We start from the raw sequence: 22,109 nt of genomic DNA, 5'->3' as shown, positions 1-22,109 counted from the left end.
CCCCAGCCCAAACCCCCTGGGGAGCGGCCCTAAGCCAGCAGGTGGTCATCCCCTGAGGGGTCCCAGACTGTGAGAGGGCACAGGCCAGGCTGAAGCCCCACCTGCCCGCCCCCCCAGTGCACAAATTTTTGTGCACCGGGCCTCTAGTCTATCTATAAAAGCCTGAGCGACCTGCCGACCGGTAGCTCTGATATGCACTGACTACCAGGGGGCAGGTGCTCAGCACAGGAGCTGCCGAGCTGTGGTGACTTGGCAGCTGCAGTTCTTGGGTGATGCACTTGGAACCAGAGAGGAAGGAGCCTGATTCCGTGGTACGTCACCCGAGAACAGCCCTCTCGCAACCTGGGACCCCTTGGGGGATGTCAGAGAGCAGGTTTCGGCTGAGGGACCCCACCTGTGCATGGATCCGTGCACTGGGCCTCTAGTCCCAATATAATTCCCAAGTGTGACTATAATTCTTAGTCCACTTTTCATACGGAAGTCTAAAGTTTATCTTTCTACTTGGGAATTTTACTTTAAAACAATGACATTTTACAAAGCAGGCCTTGCAGCCTTTCCCCCAGCAGTTCCACCAGAGTTTTCTTCTCCCCAGTGAGGAGGATGTTTCCTTTCTTTGAGCCTGAGTCTCTGAAATCACAGTGACCAAGTATGAACCTTGAGCCTTGCTAACCATTGCATGAATATAGTTGTGGCTTTTTAAAAAGTTTTTTTTAAGCTATACTTAATAACAAAAAATGCATGCAGCAAATTTTGTGTGTTAAAAAGATGAAGCAAAAGATTAGGGCTTTATCAATCTAGAAAAGAACAAAAGACAAACCGAGGAAGGAAAAGCAATGCAGATGGAGGACAAGCTGCATGTGAAAGGCAGTTAGAATGGCTCCGGCATTTCCAGAGTTGCTTACCACTTCACTCTGCGTCCGGCAGCACGCCATTGGCGGGCCAGGAGCACAGCACCGGGAGCACGGAGAGAGGAAGATGGAGCACAGACTCATCAAGCAGGAAATCACAGTTCCAACAGGTGCATAAGTCCACAAAGTGTACAGAGACAGGGTCGGTTAGTGCAGCAGGGGTTACAGGAGGAGCATGGGAAAGTCACAGCTGCTACTCTAGGTACCAAAAGGCGGAACTTAAATAACAGGTGATGTTAAAAGGTGATGGGAAAGATTCTAAAGCCAGTATTACAACAGCCAGCTCATCTAGAATGCATAGAGGCTAATGCAAAGCAGAGATAAAGGCTTTCTTTCTTCTGCATTTTCCTTAGTGACTAAGTTGGGAGGGGCATAAATGTGTCTGAGGGCTGTGGCCTTCCTTCTGATCCCTCACTTCTGTGAGGGCCACAGAAAGGCGTGCCCTCACAGACATGCTCGCAGCAGGAAGATCTCCCCATGCCCGGAGGAACACGGGGCTGCGCACGCCTTACCGCAGGTTTCAGAGGTCTGAACACTTCTCTTTTGTCTTCAGGTTTTTTCGCTGCATTTTCAAGGCGCTGAGATGGAGAGCCTTCAGATTTGGATGATGCTGTGAAATTCAAAAGAGACAAGAAAGGCAGATACATACAAGCATCCAGATGGTGCTACAAGGCAGACTGGCCCATTAAGCCTTTGCTTCTCCCCCTCACCCCTGCCCACTGCTCTCAGCCTCTGTGCAGGGTCTCCGCACGCCGGTCTGCACTCCTGGGCTTCTGACTCCTACCCAGACTCCATCGTCACCACACTCTACTTAACACGTCCTCACAGAACCTTGCCATGTCAATAACGTAACCTATGTTATAAGTAGGTTTAAATAGCCAATGTTAATGCCAATACTGATGGAGTCTGTAGTAAAAGAAGTAGGTTCAAATCTCAGCTCATTTAGCTAATCAATCTCACTGAACTGGTTACTGTAGTCTGTAAAGTGGAGACACAGTAAGTGTATCTCATGAGGTTATGATGAAGATGAAATGAGACAACACAGGTGAAGTGCTCACAATGCGAGGCACGTGTAAGCTCTCGGAAGTCAGCTCTCTTATTAAGATTATGGTGACTACCAGTGTCATTACAGCCTACGCTGTGACGGGCACTGTGCAAACACCAGGCAGCTCCCGTGGCTGGGAGGCCTTCAGTGCACTACTCAGAGCCCAGTGTCGCTAACAGGGGTGGAGGAGACACAGAAAGGCAGCCTACATCTCACTCGGAAGCGCTCCCCAGAGCCGCTCTGAGAACCAGGGTGCGAGCCGGGCTGGGATCCCGAGTTGCTGGATCCCGAAGAGCTTCCACTGCCAGGCCTGGGTGCCAGCTTCTCCACTCTCTCCCACAGCAGCCGGGGCTCGATGCTGCTGTCGGAAAAGAAGGGGAGAGAACAGCTCATGCATCACCCGAGATACAGCACTGAGCTGTCTGCACACGCATGAAACACAGGTATGATGAGAAAGCCTACACACAGGAAGCTCAAATGTTGCTCATGGTTTTTATCTCAGGTACCCCAACAAACCAAATAGGTACATGATATCCTACCATTAGCAGACCCCGAATCTTCATTAGGCAAAGCTAATGCTACTGTTGGGTCTAGAAGTGTCACCATTTCTGTCATAGCAACATTATAAAAAAATCCACTTATACAAATTGTGCACAAAATTATACTGTTTCCGGGCTGCTGCTCCCAGCCGACCACACTGGTCTCAAGAGCTGACACTACCCAGCGTCCTCCTCTGTGTGGCTGTGACTGGGAGTGCAGGCGGATGTGACCGGCTGGGCCTGGCAGAGGCAGGGGCTACAGGGCCCGGAGGACATTCGGTCCCAGGAGAGCCCGGCCCCACCTGCTCACCAAGGACCAGGCAGAACCCCACCTCCAGCACAGAGGACCTTGAGGCTCGGTAAGGGGGAGGGACAAACACCCAGCAGTGTGGCCTCTTCCTGCTCCAGCCCAGAGGTGGTGGGGACCCCACAGCTGAGCTGTGGCTACTGGACACTCAACACACAGCCAGTGTTACCAAGAAAATCAAATTTTACTCTTATTTAATTTTAATTAAGTTACGCTCGAATTTAGTTGTATAATCTAGCAGCCACTAGCCTCATGCGGCTAAGAGCTGTTCACAGGACAGAAGAGCTTTACACTGATGATAGTATTTGGTTAGCTCACTGGTTTACTGTGACTATAAGCCAACCAGGACGGTCTTTAGTGCTGCTTGTCATGTGAGTATTCCCGTGGCCCAGGAGACCCCCAGGCCCATGCTCTCACGGCCTCCCCCACTGCTCTGCACTCACCCTCACAGACAGGCGGTTAATACAGTTTATGCAGTTTTTCTTTCATAAACTGATAATCTCCTCTTTGCCACAGAACTTCCCTGTCTATCGGCATTTTAATGAAAAAAGATGACAAAAGACTGAAGGCGACTGTGCGAAAGCCTGCTCTTAAGCTCCGCCCTCTTTTACCTGGTGGAGTTTCTTTGCCCAGCCTGGCTATTCTGCTGCCCACTGCCCTGCAGCGGGGAGTCCCGACGGGACAGCACAGGGGACCGAGACGTTGTTCTCACAGGAACCTTTGGGTAGAAGACACAGCAATCAAGTTCTTGAAAACATGAGAGAAAACGTTTTCTACAGCAGTCCTAATTCTGGCAGCCTCACTGTCACTGCCCCGTCCCCACCCTGCCCGCTCGGCCTCCACTGACACACGGAAGAGAAAACGTAGTCCAGGCAGCGAAGGCGCAGGACCACAGCCGGTGCCTCTGCAGCCGTCTGCTGGCGGGGACATACACAGCATTTTGCTAAGAAAATGTGAGAATCAGGAAAATAAGCTCAAAGAAACCAAACAATGTCCACAAATGGATCAGTAGGAAACAAAAGACTGGTAGGAAGCAAGAAAATATTCAGAGGAAGCAAATTCTAAATGGAGGAAAAATTAAATGTGCCTTTATGTTTAATTTCACCATTAAGTAATTATCAAAAAAATTAAAAATTAAAAAACGTTGAAAGCAAAACAAAGCCAAAAAATTCCTCAATTTAAAAAGAAAAATGTCTCCTTTTTGAAATTTTTGTTAATGATTTTTCTTTACAAGACCTTTTCTGAAAATTTGGATAATGGTTAATGTCGAAAAATAATCTGTAACTTCTGTATAAACTTAAGACAACTGCTAAAATAGAATCTATTCTACCTCATCTAGAAGCATGCTCTTAGGTTACTTCGTCACCCAGTGTTTAGATAGAGTTAACAACACCAATGAACAGCTAGCACTGGCTGGACGTAACTGCCGAACTGTGGAGCTTTCTCCCACCGTAAAAAGTTCCGTTGAAATTCCATGGCCCCTTAATTCTGGTGAAGTCACCATACCCTTAATTGAAATAAGTAATTTTTAAAAAATAACGAAAAGGAAAAAGCAGCACACATCTGTCTGTCTGCTTCTTACCCTTGGAGGCACCTCGTCACTGTCTGATCTAGACCAAGCCTTTTGGGTGGGGTCAGGCGCCTCCGACTTAGAGTCAGAACTCTGACTGAGCGCCTCACTGCGGGAAGGTGGACATGGGTCCTGAGAGCGAAGATGGTGGTGTGCAAATTTGGGAGGAGAAGGGTCACTGAAGGAATGGGATCGCGAGACAGGGGAAACATTGTTCTTGAGAGATGCCAGGTGGGACCACTGTACCTTACAAGAAAACAAAACACAAGACATTCAATGCGTTCTGCATAAAAGGCTTTCTGGTCAATTCCAAATTCAAAGCAGGAGCTGGGGAAAGCAGCTGGTGCTCTGGGGTTAGGTAAGCCCAGCAGCAAGCTGCCCAGGATAAAGTGAATAGGGACCTGGGACACAGTATGGACAGGAAAACAAATGTACACTTAGGAGGAAAACTCTTTCAATGTCCAGATAAACATTACAAGAGCAGCAAATGTGAAGATTTAAAATTTAAAAAAGGCTTATTGTCTCCTGTCCTGTTGGGGGACATGCGCTCCTGCATGTCCGTGTCCGAGCAGAGCCTGGAGGCAGCGGGCAGCACGGAGGCGCCGGTGCGTGCACACCTGCCTGCCCGCCGCTCCCTACAGGGCCCGCCCTCTGACCAGCAGCAGTGAAACAGCACACTGAGTGAGCAAACACAAAGCCCTCAGGTTCTGAAAAATTATAATATAGTAACTTAAAAACAGCCCACTTTCCAACTACACCAACATTATCCTTTTTTCTTCTTCCAAGTCTTAAAACACTCAAACCCTAGATCTCCATACATCTTCACACTAGTTAGGAAAATAGAACTTTAATTTCTTTAGAATTATTCATTACTATGATTCCCTAAATTGACCTTCTACTTGACAATACTTGTTACGTGGGTTTTTATCTGGTTGCTTTTAAATTGGACAATCTCTGAAATAATCTGTATTTTCTTTAATTTATTTTGTTTTAAAATGTTTAATATTGCAATTTACGTAACTCCAGCTATATATCTATTACATCAATGCATTTAATGAAAACTGGAAATGCCAAATCACAACTGATTCAACCTTCCCAAAAGCAAGATTCAAAATTAGTTCCAGGTCTATGAGTTCTAGTTGCGAGTCACAGAGCTAGTTATTGGTATAATCTCAGATGCCTACAATGTGTAAACTGTTCAGAGTCTGGAAAAGCGTGGATCTGAAAGTGTTATCTGTAACTACAACGTTCAACACATGGCTTTAGCATAGGGCCCTCCTTGGAAACTCCCCAGAGAGGACGTGTTCACAGGTGTCTGCTGCAGCCAGAGCAGCCTTCCCAGGATGAGCAGCCAGGGGCCCCGCCAGGCACCACAGGAAGGAGCCATCAGCACGGAAGGCAGCCTGCGGAACTCAGGAACGCCTAGTTCCTAAACTGTCAGTGGCCAAATAGGTGAAGGTTTTCTATTCATGGCAGGGCTAATTTTCAGATTAAAAACTAATCCTGGCCTCTCCACAGGAACATCATCAAACTGATTCTACCAGTCCCTCCTCCCAACCCCTTCTCCTTTCCCCCATCACCCTGTCCTGCTCTCTGTTTCCTCTGTCTTCCATCCCTTACTCGGAATTGGGATTGGCTGGTGGGCCAGCTCTCCCGTGAAGCACGAGCTGCTGGTCCCATTGGACACCTCCCATGGCCCCGAGGGCCAGAGCCTGGCTCTGTGTTCCTTAACCTCCTCACACAGGGCTTCGTTACTGTGAAGCACATTCAAATCCTCGTTCGAAGCACCACAGCTACTTCTCTCACAAGAACGTGGATTCTGCCCCCAACACATGCAAACCCCAGTGAACCTAGGCCTCAGAACTTGCTTCCAATATTCTGCGTTGCACAGCTGCAGAGCAAAATGACTACAAGCCTGCTGTTTCAGCGAGAACATGGCAGCAGTGGGAACTTCAGACCTCTGCGTGGTACCCTGTGCCGTCCATGCTCTCCCCAGACAGCAGTGGCTCTCTGGCCCACAGCACTCAGCTCAGGCTCTCCCACACCAGCCCCGTGGAGACCCGTGAGCTCTTGTGACCTTGACCCCACCTGCTTCAGGGAAAGCCACACCTCACCTATTGGATTGTAACTTTTTTAGGATCTTGAACCTTTTGAGAATCTGATAAAAGGCTCATTTCCCAGAAAAAAACAAAACAAAACAAAAAAGCATGCACATTTGGACAGACCCAAAACTTGTACTGCAATTTCAGGGCAGTGCTGGCTCTCTGACGCCCCCTCCTGGGCAGTCAGGTGCCAAGGTCTGCTTAGAAAAGGTCTGGTTCGCCCCTTATGTACTTGTAACACTAACTTTCTAAAAACTAAACTGAAAAAATCCTTTATGTTAGAATAAGAAAACATTTATTCATGAACATCTGACAGAATGCTAGACTAAGAGAAAGAAATCACCGAATCTGGATACGCTGAGGAAGTACAACAAAACTCTTAAAACTTCCTACTTTTCCCTATCAAAAGAGGTCTGTTCTCTTCAGGGTTGTCTGAACTCACTCCGCTCTTCTCTTGTCTCTCCATGTGGGAACACACCAAAATGCGACTACTGCCAGCAGGCCCGTGCTCTGAGCCCACGTGCCCGACCCCAGCCTGGCTGCCGCACCTGGGGCTCAGCTGGTGTCTGCAGGGCGGGGTGCCCCGGCTCGGCGCTGCCACTGGAAAAGGACTCTGATCTGCAAGGCACTGGTGGCTCCAGCACTCTGCCTGTCTGCTTAGCCTGGGCTTCAGGGGAGCTGTGGTTAGTTTTCCTAAATCTATCTTCCACCTGCATCGGAGAATTAGAAGACATAACAGTGTTAGTGGGGAAAGCAGGTACCAGAGAAAGCCTGGCAGTGGGCGGACTGTAAAGAGAAATTTTCTGTTTACTTCAACTACTAGGAAAGAAAGGGAGAGCTTAAAAGGGAGGAGGCAAATAGAGCAGGTCCAGGGTTGGACTCCAGACAAAGAAATACTTAAGAGAACCAGTGAGAAGAGGCACCTTGAGACCTCCTCCTGGCAGGAGTTCTAGGGTTGTACATGAGGATGATAAACCAGAAAAACATTAAATATGTCACAACCAATTAAACCAACAGATGAAAAGATGGCCACCAGGGATCCAAAACGCATTTCATTCAAATGCCCTGCAAAAAGGGCATTCCAGCACATGTGTTCCCCGGGCTCTCAGGGCCAGGGGCACCGGAGGCTGACAGGCTCCCTGTCCCAGGAGCCCAGGCCACCTGTGCCACACTCACTGGGAGGCTCTCCCAGAGACAGCAATTTGGTACCAAGTCAGGATCACTAAACAGTCAGGAAGTCGGCTGTGGACATACTTCTCATCTCTGTTTTGGAAAACAGTTAACTGGCCACCACTCCCTCGTTTGCATCTTAAAGAATGATTCTGCCAGACAACCTTCCCCCTTGTGTTTAGTTCAGTGTTCAGTTCATCGGAGAATCGGTACCAAAGGCACCCTGGACCTCCATGGAGAACATGCTGAACTGGGTAAGAAGCCCTGCGCATCAGCCCCTCACTTCTCAGGACCTGTTTCTCCGCTGGAGACCCGAGGGGGTGGGCCATCAGCTGAGGGCACGTCTAGCACGAATACCTGACAGGAACCCACATGGACTCCTGTCTGCCTACGGGACGCAGGGGACAGCAGGGGAGGACGCAGGGGAGCGGTACCTCTCGCGCTCTGTCGGCCGGCTCGTAGTGGGGCCTGGGCTCCGGGGCGTGGTAGCTGGGCTTGCTCCTTTCCTGCGGCGGCGGCTGCGGGTGCGGCCTCCGGTGGTCGTGCTGTAGAGATAGGAGATATGCTTGTTCTTGTTGCAACTGCCTCTGGAGCCTCTCTGCCTGCCGGTGCTGCTCCAGCTCCCGCCAGCGGCACTCCTTGGGGAGGGAGAGGAGAACACTGAATCTAGGGGACACTGGAGGGCTCGCCTCTTCTCCAATTCGTTCTCAACTCTCCAATGACCATGCTATCCCCCTCCCCGCAAGCTTTGTAACAAAGTAAAATGCTGGGGTTTTAAACAGCATATTACCTGTGGAAAATCTGACAGCTTGTTGCTAACAATATCACTGGACAGAGTAAGAGAGAATTCAATTAAATGTCAGTAGCAGTGGTTTCAAAAGGAACCCAGAGTAAACTAGGTGAAGTCCTACGCAAGCGCTTTCAACCATCAGCCCTGAGCGTTCTTGTTTCTCACTGAATGCCAACTTCTGTTCAAAGCCTCGTCTATCTACTGAACAAGAACAGGTCCAATGGGAAGTGAGTAGGTAAATAAAAGCCACCTGGAGATGTGTCTCAAGCAGTAGGACCACGGAGGTGTCTCCACTGGAGCCTGCCAGCCCCCAGCACTACCTAGAACGGTCTGGTGGGGTCTGGTGGCGCACAGCTGCGCCCGCTCGGGGAGGACAGACGCGCCCTGGCACTACAGACAGACAGACGCGGGCGTTACCAGTAACAGGGCCTGCTCCTGGAGCAGCTGCTGCTGAAGCATTTCCAGGTGCCGCTGCTCCTCTTCGAGCTGCCGCCTGATATACTCCTGTCACACAGAAATTACCCAGCAATCAATGGACCCACACCGAGAGATCAGGACCCTGACGGGAGCGCACCCACCATCGGCCCGTCGTCCTGGGGGGGTAGTTTACTTAGTCATGAGTCTCAACAAAATCCATTGCTCAGAATTTTCCCAAGAACTTCAAAAACTGGCCACCAAGACCTTCGGAGTTTAATAGATGGCGGCATGCACTCCACCAGTCTACACGAGGTGCCTGGAAGTGTGTCTGTCACATACAAATACAGGCTTTAAGGGGCTGCGAGGTTCCTTTGGGATGGCAGACTCTGAAGTCGGCAGTTTAATTTTAGGAAACCAAAGTGTTCTCATTAATAAAAGTCTGCTTCTTAGTCATTATTTAGACCGAGCATGGGTTGCCAATTTTTAAAACCCCAAACCAAAACCTGTTTAATATTAAAATACAACAAGCAGGATTTGTGTTTTCGCTGGTGACAGATACATAAGGCACCTAGAATAACTACATTCTGAAAGTCTGGACACGTCAGACTTGGGCGACTTTCCACCAACAAACAGGCCCAGGTTCTTCACAAGGAGGGGCCCTGCGTGTCCCTGAGAGAGAAAGGAGAGGGGAGCGGCTTTTCCAATGGGAAGAGAAGGATGAAGAATGAAAATGGGCAAACACTTCCAACATACGTATATAAAGAGGAAAACGCCAGCCTGGAGTCTCCACGCATATTTAATGGCTGGGGAACCAGAGGCCCTCGCTGTGGATCAAGCAAGTCCTCCCAGGCTTGCAGGCTCCACATCTGAGAAATGACTTCAGAGCCTTCTCTCCCCACTCTCAGGATGGCTCTGTGAGGCTCAAGATAACCTCAGAAAGAGCAAAGTTTGTACAAAACACAGGTCTCCTTCCTTTTCAATGGGGAAGCAAGCTAACTACTCGAAAGGGGAGTAGGCTAAGGGGGCCCTGAGGGCAGCCTTCACTCTGAAATTCAGATACTTCTTTACAGAGTCCACTGCTGACAACCCACTTATCCCAAGCTGCACCTGAGGCACCTGAAGTTGTGGCTAACCAATAAATCTAATTGCGAGAAGGCTGGGTAACAGAAATCACGACATGTAAATTTCCTGAGAAATGCTCATCTTACAAAGAAAATTTAGCCAAAAAAAGAATCAAAAAAGCCAGCCTGGCAGAAAGCATATCCACAGACCAGTGGCTAACACACCCTGACTCCAACCCAGGCTCCACGGAGGAAGGGCCGAGCACGCATGCCTCCCAGAGTGACCGAGGAAGGACCCCGCGCCCCCGCACCCCTTCTCTGGACTAGACAGAATTAAGCCATAAGCTAAAGCAGGGGTCCTCAAACTAGGGCCCGCGGGCCACATGCAAATACAAATATTGTATTTGTTCCCGTTTCGTTTTTTTACTTCAAAATAAGATATGTGCAGTGTGCATAGGAATTTGTTCATAGTTTTTTTTTAAACTATAGTCCGGCCCTCCAACCGTCTGAGGGACAGTGAACTGGCCCCGTTTAAAAAGTTTGAGGACCCCTGAGCTAAAGGATCAAGTAGCCCACTCATTTGTTTTCTGCCTTCAAAACACAGGGACACCTGGAAAATGCACATCTATCCAAGTCACAGGGCCTAGTCCACAAACACAGGGCAGTCACACAGGCACACACACAGGCACACGGATGCATAAGGGGTGTTCCCTCAGCACTGTTCCCATGGGAATTCTGCAACAGAATGAGGAAAGCCGAATAAAACTGACTTATGATGTTATTTAACTGGTTTTGATGTTACTTTTTTAAAGAGGTGAACAATGCTTGCTATACACAATAGCTAATGCCTGTCACTAGAACAATAAAGGCTAAGTATCGGTTTCATATCATCTTATCACAACTGAATTGTGAGGATTAAATTGTGATTTAATTTTTAAAAGCATGTAGCGCATGTTATGTCTTCTTGGCAGTCCCCAAGTATAAATTGGAATGTGAGAAAAACAAAGCAAAACACACCAGTTAATTGGCCCACCATGTCAGGAAGGTAACATAAAAAATGTCGTTTGAATTCCTAGGAACACTGGCAATGAGCAGGCAGACCGAGTCTCAGAAAACCCGAGGCGTATGACGCGCACTGACCACCAGGGAGCAGACGCTCAATGCACAGGCATGGAAAAATGGAACAGACTGATGAAGCTCAGAGGAAAGGGGAAGGGGGAGGGCGGGAAGAGATTAACCAAAAATCTTATACGCATAGTAGAGGCCCAGTGCATGGACTTGTGCACCCGTGGGGTCCCTTGGCTTGGCCTGTGCCCTCTTGCAATCCAGGACCCCTTGGGGGATGTTGGACTGCTGGTTTCGGCCTGATCCTCACAGGCCAGGCTGAGGGACCCCCCGACCAGTGCACAAATCTGTGCACTGGGCATCTAGTATTAAATATTTGGTTAGCCAGTGGTTACTTCAAATATTGCTCATAAGAAATTTCTTACAATTGACTTTTAATATCATTTTAAAAGTGTTAGGTCTGAAGCATTTAAGCTGAACCTAAGAAGATATATTCAGAAATCTTTCAGCCACCATACTATTGGTAGACCACTTTTCTGGTTTCAAGGTCCCTAAAGTATAATAATGTATATGTCTTTTAAAAAAGACAATAGGCTCAGTTTACTGGTTACTTCTAATTTGTTTCAGCATCCTGACCCTCTAATGTCCTGGACATGTGCACCCACACGTGTGTCACCTCCCGAGCTCAGGTGGGAACATCCCTGTGAACTAACCTGCTCTCTCTCGACTCTCCTCTTCTCTTCCTCGGCCCGTCGCCGCTCCTCGTCCTCTTTCCGCCTTCTCTCCAGTTCCTCTAGCCGCCTCTTCTCTTCTTGTTCTCTCCTTCGCTGCTCACGTTCTTGCTGCCTTCTAGCCTCACGCTCTCTCCTTTGTTGCTACATAAGGAAACATGAATCAGCAGGGATCTTCTGGCCATGGCTCTCATGACAGTTTGTGTAACAGTTACAACAAATGAGGGGGGTTCATGGACCCCATTTCTACTGGCCAATTATTCCACATGGCCCTGGGCCCATATACCCATACCAGCTTCCTCAAAAATACTGGTTAACATTGCTGTGTTTCTGTGAAACCTTACAGGGTTCGGTTTCATTTTTATATCTATTATTCCCCATTCTTCACTGTATCATAGCAATTAGGGGACAGGGAATTCTTAATCCTTAAATATCACTAACAGTAACCCAAGGCCCTAAGCGCCCCCCTCCCCCAAAAAAGACAAAAGACAATAAAACAAAAGAAAGTAGATATAGGGCAAATAAAGGAGAAAAATAATTAAAGAGGTTTCAGCACTCATCAAGAAGAGAACTGACATCAACTAGAATAATAAATGTCATTATTATTAATATGAATACAAACAACTGCTATCAAGCACATGCTTACTACACATTCCACACTCAATAGTTGATATTCTTTTTTTTTTTAAAAAAAATGATGTTAGAGAGGGACAGAGAGAAACATCGATTTGTTGTTCACTTATTTATGCATTAATTGGTTGATTTAAAAAAAATATTTTATAGTATGTTTTTATTGATTCCAGGGAGAGGGAGAGAGAGATAGAAACATCGATGATGAGAGACAATCACTTATTGGCTGCCTCCTGCACATCCCCCACTGGGGATCGAGCCCACAACCCAGGCATGTGCCCTGACTGGGAATCAAATTGTGACCTCCTGGTTCATGGGTCGATTCTTTATGTATCCTGACGGGAATGGAGCCTGCAACCTTGGCTTACCGAGACAATGCTCTAAGCCACTGAGCGCCCCAGCCAGGGAAGATTTGATATTCCTTATTCCAGATACTTTACCTAATATGATTCTCATAACAAACCTAGGAAGTAGGTGTTTCATTCCAATTCTACAGAGGAGAAAACAGGTTCAGAAAAGTTAAGGGGACTTACGCAGTGTTGCCAGCGCAGAAGCCCCAGCTAGCAGGACACACTGTCTCTAAAGCCAATTCTGTTAACGTTAACATCACTCTGCATCCACTAACAGGTGCAAAAGGCGCCTGACTCACCAGCCTGGCTCCAACAGCCACCCCTAATCCAGATGCTCTAGTGACCCACAGTGTGGACATAGGCACAAGCACTCATCTGGCTGTTTGTCCCTCTAGCCCAGACATCCGACAGTACGCACTTCCGCAGTGCAGAGAACAGCACCAGTTCTCCCCACGGAGGGAAAGACGCTAGCCAGGCGACCTCGGAAGGCAAAACACTTCTCAGCATGCTCCACACAGCAGCCTGTAGCCACGTTAGTGACTTTTGTCAGGGAAGATACCGGCCTAGGACATGACTACCCACCACAGACCACTTTTTAATTTGAAAGTTTTAATTTCAGACCATCCTTTGTGGTCACTTTAGGTCTCTGAGTTTGCAAGGCCACTGTGCAGGCCTTGCTGAGCTCGTCAGGTTAGCATGTGCCCCCCTTCATCCACACATCCCCCTTTTGGTCATGTTACTGAGCACTTGAAATGTGACCGTTCTGATTGAGAAACTAAGTTTTTAATTTTATTTCATTAAAGTTAATTTAAATAATCATGTGGTTAGTGGCTACTGTACTGTATTGCATTGCTCTAGAGAATAAACAGCTATCAAATTTCTCAAGACACAGGAAGCCGATATTACTACCACAAACTTTAATGTGACATTGAGATTAAATATTAAAAAAAACAAGACAGCTTGGCTGATGTGGCTCAGTGGTTGAACGTCAACCTATGAACCAGGAGGTCATGGTTCGATTCCCAGTCAGGGCACATGTCTAATTTGTGGGCTTGATCCCCTATAGGGGGCATGTAGGAGGCAGTGATCAATGATTATCTTTCATCACTGATGTCTCTATCTCTCTCTCCCTCTCCCCTCCTCTCTCTGAAATCATAAAAACATATTTTAAAAAAAAAAGACAGTTTGAAGTGAAGCATTGGGGTATTAGACACAAACGTTTACAATGGGTATTTATTGTAGTCTAAGCATTCCTTCTGGATTCTCCCCGACCCTTGACCAGCATCCAGTCTGAAGTAGACACTCACAGATGATTTCCTGAGAATGTCCAGTACCGGACCTGTGGGGTAACTGGGTAGAAAGGATCACTTGGTATCTGGTCTCTTGGCTGAGGACTAACCACATCATCATGATCCTCAGTGGAGCTCTGAGTGGGCTTTGACCCCACAGCCTCCTATTTGCTGCCTTCCATGTTTTGTGGCTTTGTTCTCCATTGACTGCTCTTAGAGCTCAGTGCACAAAACTCACCAGGGGGGGAGGGCAGCGTCATGGAAAGAACTGAGCTCCTGTCCTGTTTTAGGAACTACCACTTCCAATGGCTGAGGCATCTCCATTGAATGTGAAGACCAACACTGCCTGGTACACCCGCTGACTGCCCGCCACCTGCTAGCTTAATGGCTTTTCACTGTTTCAGTCTTAGGAAAGAGGAAGCAAGGACACTAGAGTTTGTTCAAAACAAAGGCCTCAAAAGCAGGCTTTCCGCACCGATGCCATTCCCATGTGTGGCTCCCACTCAGGGGCAGGATGGCACATGGCCGGGCTCCTTGCCAGCATCCCGCCCTGCACACCTTTTCTTTTAAAAACTAGCTACCAGAACATAGGACAGACAGCAACACGCCCCTCAGAGGACAAACGGCACGCGGAAGCGTGAGGTCAGAGACCGAGGCACCGCCACGCAGCGGTGCGGGCTTCTCCTTCAAGTAACGTGAGCGCAGACCCCCACTCACCCCCGGTGCCCCTTCTACGCAGAAACACGAAAAGCTGGTTTTCACCGGTACATCACTGCAATATATAGTTGCTGAGAACACAACCATTTTTCCAACACTGGCAATAAAAATCATAATTTTCCAATTGGAAAACAGATTTTTTAGCTTTAAATAGAAGTTAACTCTTATAGATATCCCTGGCTAGCCAAAAATTTCAGAGGAAAACATCTTTCTTGTTGAGTAAAAACACATTAAAAATAAAACCTGAAGCTGAAATGCAAAGAATGTCTCTCATTTAATCAGTTTTAGAGCTTCAACCTTGCCTCCTTGAAGAGGTAAAAACAGAAGCGTTCTGGAAGCTTCCGCTCTGCCGGGCAAGTGTGGCTGCAGCAGCCCACTGTCCTCCCCAGGCCCACAATGGAGGCTCAAGGGCAAGGCTGTGGCAGTGTTGAGTGGCTAGAATACACAGGGGGTAGCAAATATCAGGGAGGCTGTTAACAAGTCCTACCTCCGAGTGAAAGAGAGAGCCCACAGCCACACAAAGGCAAGCAGCTTCCCACAAGGGCATGTCAACAACCGGCCTCCTCCAGTCAGACAAAAGCAAACAAAGAAAAAGGAAAACAAAAGAAGAAAGGCCACCAGGGCTACACCCTTAAAATTGCCCTTAGCTTCAGAGAATTCCAGTTCCCAGCCAATCAGAATGTGAACAGGTCAAGGAGTCAAAGGATCTTCTACACTGAATTTCACAGCTTCCAGGCGGTAGCCAAGGGGGGCCACAGGGCTCTCAGGAGGCTTGGGTCTGCTGTGGAACTCTAGGGAGAACCAAAGGCCGCAGGGCGGTGCTGGTCCCAACTGGCTGCCCTGGCACCAGCCACTCCCCTCCCGCCTGATTCCTGCCTTGTCAACGTGTGTCGGGGAGCGGAGGAGGCTGTCTGGACCAGGTACCAGCAGGGCCTAGAGTTTGCAAGGGATAGTTTTTTGGAAGAAGTCAATAGTTGATATGTGAAGTAAGAACAATTTTTAAAAGTTCTCACAAAGAGTGAACTATAAGAGGATCATTGCTCCAGGCCAGATGTGGGCTCTCCCCTCCCTTGCCCCAGCCTGGAAGTGTGCCCCGATGTGGTGAGATGGCAGGACCAACAGGAGGAGGCGGAAAGGCCAAGCGGCTTGTCTCCACATCAGCTCTCCACAGTGAGCTGAAGGCAGGAAAAGCAACTCACCTAGAGCTTCTACTTCACCCTTTCAGGACAATGGCTTCTGCCTGCTATGTACGTAAGTGCATATGGATCAGATACAAGCGCTGGTTTCCGTGGAGGCTGCAGGGGCCCGACACGCAGACACCTGGGCGGTGCTTGCTGCCGTGCCGACACACCACACAGCCACTACCCAGCCACTACCGTTCTGATTTCTAGGAAGGATGGTGAATTAAGGTGCCATTTAGCTTGACCTTATCACACTACCAGAAAGAAAAAGCCATGGGCCGCACTTGCTTTTTCCTCTCATTTAAAAATGTTTTTTCATTTTGAAAGCAACTCCTGTCCCCATTTCTGCTGACACCTGGCCTGTCCTCAGAAAGAACTGGACGAGAAAACATTTCACTGGAGTCCGTTGCTACGCCGCGGTCCGCACGCAGCCCAGCACCCAGCTCAAACCAGCCAGGGAAGAGAAGGGGAGCAGCGGAGGAAAGCCGAGGAGTGGACCTCTCCGGCATCACTTGTGGCAGGTCCATGGAGGGTGAACGGTCTCAGCCCAGCCCAGTCCTGAGACCGACTTCCGGCTCGCCCCTCCTGCCTCTCCCTGCACTGTCGTCAGCTGGGGTCTCAGGAGACAGAGGACCTGGGTGCACATCCTCTGGCTTTGGCTCCAGGTGGAAGCACTCATATGAGGCTGTAAGCTCCAGAGTGCTGAAATGTGTGGAATCCAATGTCTTGGTTATTTCCAATTGCACTGAGAGCAGGGATCCCAGCCTGCTGGGAAATTTGACTAAGAGGCAAATTTAAAATGCTTTTAAAAGTAGCTTTTTTTCATTCTATTCATGTTTTAAATTTTTAAATCAAAGTACAAAATACGTTTAAAACTTAAAAAGAATATCAGACTTGTGTAAAAAGCAAGCCACCCCACTTCTCACTCCCAATTCTTACTGCCAAAGTACTGTCAATGCTTTCAGTTTTTGCCATAGTATTTATATCTTTGTGCTTATAGAGTGAATTTTTTCCCACTTCAGACACAATCTATGGCCTTCTCCCAAAGAACACCCATCACCGTCCATGGTGTGCATCCCATGCTCCAATCTAGTCCTGGGACAATTTCTGGTCAAGTGAAAAACCACATTCAAGGCTGAGCCATGTACAAGTAACTTTTCATGTAGTTTTCTGAAGTGCTATTAATTGCCTTTTGTTTGTTTGACTTTCTACAGACCCATCATATCACACAATCATCTGTAAAGTCTCTTGCACTACCATAAAGTTTCTCTTTTTAATAAACGTTTTTATTGATTTTGAGAGACAGAGGAAGGGAGAGAGAGAGAAAGAAACATTGTTTGGCTGCCTCCTACGGGGATTAAGCCTGCAATCGGGCATGTCAAACTGGTGACCTCTCGGTGCATGAGGCAAAGCTCAACTGAGTCACACCAGCCAGGGCAAAACTCTTTCAATAAGGTCAAATAAATCAGGTATTTTTCTTTGTTCTTAGAGATTAACCCTCTCACAGGCCTCTCTTCCATGCCACTCTGGACTGATTGTGCTCCGGCATCCTGTACTTGTCCAGCAATTTCCCAGAAACCCCCTGGACTCTCCCATGTGTGATCCCATTTCCTGGAGCCCTTCTCAGCCTCTTTATTTGCTGGAACATGTTTTCCCATAACTTCTCGAGGAATAAGACTTTAGGGACTTTGCAGTCGCAATGAAAAATTTACTCTGGAATCTTTCCTGTTCAAGACTTTTCTCGGGGTCTCCAATCTGGCTGTCCACTCACACCTTGGACAGCGAGAAGCAAGCAGGGAGGGCTGCAGACAGCACCGGCAACCTCAGCATCAGAGTGGCTAACTGCGAGCAGCTCGGTCATCTCGCTGGGGCCTGGTGTCCCTTGGGCTGGCCAGCATCTTCGGAGAGCAGGCTGCACGATTCTGAAAATGCTCCACTGTCTTGGGGCGAGAGGTGCAGGAGAGGAGGTACGCACCCCACGGCCACACAGCCTGTTCAGACCTCACTCACTCGCTCTCAGCCCCTCCCTCCACAGCCGTGCAGGTCCCTGTTCCCAGTTCCCAGTCCCCGTAGCTCACTTTTCTGGGTGAACACACCTGCTCCTGCAGAGAGAGCGTAGCGGCCGGGCTGCAGGCGTGGGGCGTGTAACTGGCCCACGTGTCAGCTCCCACTCTTTACTGTCCCAGGATCTGCGGTGTTAGCGTCTGGTCTTCACCAACTGACACAATCGGATGTCCTTTCCTGGTCTCGTTGTCTTTATTGTTTATACCATTTTTGCTTTTCCAGTCAGTAAGCTTCAAGCTGTTTGTGTTCCACTTTCCAAAGTCAGTAATTAGATTATGTAATTAATTAAAATAATTAAAAATTATTCTAGAGAATGCACATCATAAAATAGCAGTGACCAAACATCTCACAGATGGGGACACACCAACTGGTGATCCACTGTGAAATGAAAGCCCCGAAGGCTTTCCTCTTGGTTCCTTGGAGAACTGTCCCCTGGGTCCCAGTAGAAGCACACGCCGCAAGGCAACGAGCACCCGCAGGCAGCACGAGCAGGTTCTACCCTGTAGTGAGTATCACAGTAAGTACTTTTCTGACTTGTAAGTCTCACCCTCACATGCGACACCTGACATCCAAGGTGAAAATTGTTGTATCTCCAACATTTAGCACTTCAGTAAGCAAAGACTAAAGAATCCATTCATATCTCTAGGTCCTACAAATCCAACCAAACCTGAAGTTACCTTTTCAACATCACCTGGTGGATACACAAAGGCTTGGACAGTGACCGTCACGCCTGCAGAGTGCCTCCCGGTGCACACAGCACCCCCTTATGCCCGGGACAGTCTATCGGGTACCTGAAAGGGCTTTAAAGTGGCTCTGAACTCCAATGAGAAACCCCTAGACCTAAGGCCCATTTAAGGATGTGCACAGATTTGACGAGCAAGCCCTTTCTTTCCAGAGACACACCTAGGACTCCACATGGTTCACCCCTTTGGGAAATACCTATTAAGTACCATGGGTACACAAAGCTGAGTCAGACACAGCCCCTTCTCCACCGAGGCTTGCAGGTAAGATAAGTAATGTACTTTTTAAAAATCCACAGGACAACGTGCAAAGTGCTAAGTTTCCCAGGACCAGCCCACTAAGCAGGGCCTGGCTGGGCAGCTGCGGCAAAGGCCGTGCACAAGCAGTCCCGACACCTCTCCCACATCACGTTCTAGTGCTGGAAGCTGTAAAAATCACCAGTCAGAATAGGCCCTCAACTGGGGAGGGGGTCATTAAAAGTTAAAGAAAAGCTTTAGTACGTACCTCTTTATACATGATTAACATGAGAGCTGTCCTCTTGCAAGAAAATAACCAAAAATAAAACATCCACTAAGCAACAGCCTCCCATCCCAGATAACCTTATGCTGAGATTTCAAGTAACAAAACCCAGGGGAATCTAAGAAACATGCCTTTTCAGGTCCACCTGCTAATAATAATAAACGACATAAATGCTTCGAAGCAAACTGCAGTCATTATTGTTTTCTTAATTATTTAGAAACAAATCAAACAAACTGAGAAACTGCGTGATGCTGTGAAACTGCATAATTAAATCTCTAAAATTATGAAGAGATTTCCTTACTACTTAAATTTTTCCAAGCGTGCCTGAGTCAATATGCTTTGATGATCGTAAATTCCCTTTCTTGTTTGGTATTTAAAAAGCAATGCTTTGACCTCACATTTTCAAGACTTTTCTAACTATGTGCACTGGTAACAGTGAGGCCCACTTAAATACACAGCACTGGGCTCCCGGCTGCAGCAGAACCAGCCTCTGCTCCGGAGTCCAGCACTTCCAAGACCTCCATGGTCACGGGGCCGGCACAGGTGCCACCAGACCTGCGCTTTTCCAAGTGTGGTCTCTGACAAAGCCACTCTTCCCATCTTTAGGCAACAAGTAGCGTTTGCCATGGGAAACTAACTCCTACAGAATGTAACTGTCAACACGGCCGAACACTAGACTTAGGAACTCACAGGTGTCCTAAGACCAGAGAGCTGGCTGTGCAGGTGGTCACGCGGCCACCGGCGAGCAACGCCTTCAAGGAGAGGGGAGGAATGGCTATCTCACCAGCACGCACAGGAACACTGTTGGGGCGACGTTCACCCGCCCTCCAAGACCGCAGAGCCAAGACACCCAGCAAACACATCATAGTTTGTTAACTGTTTTCTTAGAAACTTACATGTTTTCCTGTGTTTCCTTTTAGCTTTAGTACTAATCCCATGTCACATATAGCTTCCTCTTGTCTTCCTTTGTTTTTCATTTCTTCCATTTCCACCCCCTCTCTAAGACGTTAGTCACTCTGGAATTTGTGGAATGACAGAGACGAAGTGTCCCTGGGTGGAAGGAAAGACAGAGCACAGACACCCTGCCCCCCAGGGGCAAGCAGCTCCCAAGTCACAGAGTGGCGATGGCACCTCTGCGCTAGACGCTGGAAAGGGAAGGTCACAGAGACAGGAACAGGACGACACTCTATCCACTGAGCCAAACCGGTTTTGGCAGGAAGGCATTTTTAAACACCTGCAGAAATGCTCTGAGGCAGGCAAGTCCTGGACATCCCACCAGTAGTGTTTGCTCAAGAACAGAAAGGGCGCCCTAGGGGTGGCTCATGGTAGAGCTTCGGCTCGCACACCAAATGGTCAAGGGTTTGATTCCTGGTCAAGGGCATGTTGTAGGTTCCCTGCCCTGATGGGATTTGTGCGGGAGGCAACCAATGTCTCTCACATCCATGTTTCTTCTCTTTCCCCCTCCCTCCCTTTCACTCTAAAAATCAACGGGGAAAATATCTTCAGGTTAGGAGAGAGACGAAAGGAAGGGAGGTGGGGAGGAAGGGAGGTGGGGAGGGAGGGAGGGAAAGACAGAACAGAAAGGAAGAACAGAAAGGGGACACGTGGCAGGGAAAGGCTGCGCTGCTCAGCGTGGTCCTGACCGGATGCAACAGCGACTCCTGAGGCCTAGGAGCACACGCCGGGGCAGGGCAGGGCTGGAAGACAGGGAATTGAGCGTTTCCCACATTTCTGGTTTATTTTTTAAGAAAAGGATAAGTTCCTACGTCAGAGGAAAAGTGTGATTTTTGACTCCTATTTATACTGAGTAAGGAGCAGCATGTGGGCTCCTTTCTAGAAGGAAAGAGGCAGCGCAGCAAACCAGACACACTGTCTTGCTTTCACTAGTGACGCACAGCTCGCCGGAGGTCAGAATGAAGAAGGAGAGACTAGGAGACAGGCGCCCTATCCAAGTACATCGATTAAGGCAGTGACTTTGACCTGGACTACCGACAGGCTTTTCTTAAAGACAAACTTCTGTCTAAAATTCTGTATTAAACTTAGACAAAGAATGAGAAAATAGCCCGGTTCATGTGGCTGGTGGTTCAGCGTTGCTCTGTGCACAAGAGGTCACGGTTCAATTCCCGGTCAGGGCACATGCCTGGGTTACAGGCTCCATCCCAAGTGGGGAGCATGCAGGAGGCAGCTGATCAATGTTTCTATTGCTCCCTTCCTCCCTCTCTGTAAAAATATCAATAATAATAATTAAAAAAGAACATTAACAACAAAAGAGAAAACATACTTATCAAATACCCGGATGTCATGGGAATAAGGAGGAAGAATTTAGGTATCAAATCAAGATTCAATAAAAACAAGATCACAAACCATTAGGGTAAAATGACAATACTATGAAATAGTCTTGATTTTTGCTCTAAAAACAAGTGAGAATAGAACGGGAGAAAAATCTAGCCCACGAACGATTTTTATGGGGAAAAAAAGCTAGAGACCAAGTTCTGTCTGAGCCCAGGCTGGGAGGATGTATGTCGCTGTGAAAGGTAAGGTGTGGCAGGGAACTTTGTGCAGAGGAGATCTGCAGCCCGCGGCTTTGACCCCAGTGACACACGCAGTGAGCTGAGCAGCCCTGTGCCAGGAGGGAGCCGGCCGGGCGCTGAGGCACGAGTGGGAACCATGGGGAAACCCATACTAATGTGCTCATGCCCTCAGCTCCCATCCTCCTGGGACAGCTAAAAGCAACAGAGAAAATGGAAAACATAAACAAAAATCACACTTCAGCAACACTGAAAGACGGGAACGTATCTTTAAGGACTTCTCAGACCCTCCGTTCACAAAGGCGCCAGGGAGAGGAGGCCGGGACCTCAGAGGGGAAGAGGGCGGCAGCAGCACTTTCCGGATCCCTGGACGGGGGGAGTGGGT

The 22,109-nt window shown here is 48.3% G+C and overlaps 1 protein-coding gene across 24 annotated transcripts in view; it reads right to left on the bottom strand.

Annotated features, from left to right (window-relative positions):
- MAP4K4 (mitogen-activated protein kinase kinase kinase kinase 4) overlaps positions 1-22,109 on the bottom strand; it is a 237,950-nt gene that overhangs the window by 24,063 nt on the left and 191,778 nt on the right. For 4 of the 24 annotated variants that reach the window (XM_006761102.2, XM_015562223.1, XM_006761104.2 and 1 more), the window contains exons 12-20: positions 11,688-11,849; positions 8,849-8,935; positions 8,076-8,279; positions 7,020-7,181; positions 4,382-4,615; positions 3,411-3,517; positions 2,163-2,314; positions 1,421-1,518; positions 903-911 (exon numbers count right to left, since the gene is read on the bottom strand). In XM_006761102.2, coding sequence (XP_006761165.2) covers positions 903-911; positions 1,421-1,518; positions 2,163-2,314; positions 3,411-3,517; positions 4,382-4,615; positions 7,020-7,181; positions 8,076-8,279; positions 8,849-8,935; positions 11,688-11,849 — 1,215 coding nt within the window. The remainder of the gene's footprint in view (positions 1-902; positions 912-1,420; positions 1,519-2,162; positions 2,315-3,410; positions 3,518-4,381; positions 4,616-7,019; positions 7,182-8,075; positions 8,280-8,848; positions 8,936-11,687; positions 11,850-22,109) is intronic. The other 20 variants (XM_006761107.2, XM_006761113.2, XM_015562220.1 and 17 more) reach the window with 16 other exon arrangements.

This window comes from Myotis davidii, unplaced genomic scaffold (genome assembly GCF_000327345.1).
Source record: "Myotis davidii unplaced genomic scaffold, ASM32734v1 scaffold296, whole genome shotgun sequence".
NCBI lineage: Eukaryota > Metazoa > Chordata > Mammalia > Chiroptera > Vespertilionidae > Myotis > Myotis davidii.
The sequence above is the reverse complement of the archived record's forward strand: the minus strand, read 5'-3'. Positions and strand labels throughout refer to the sequence as shown.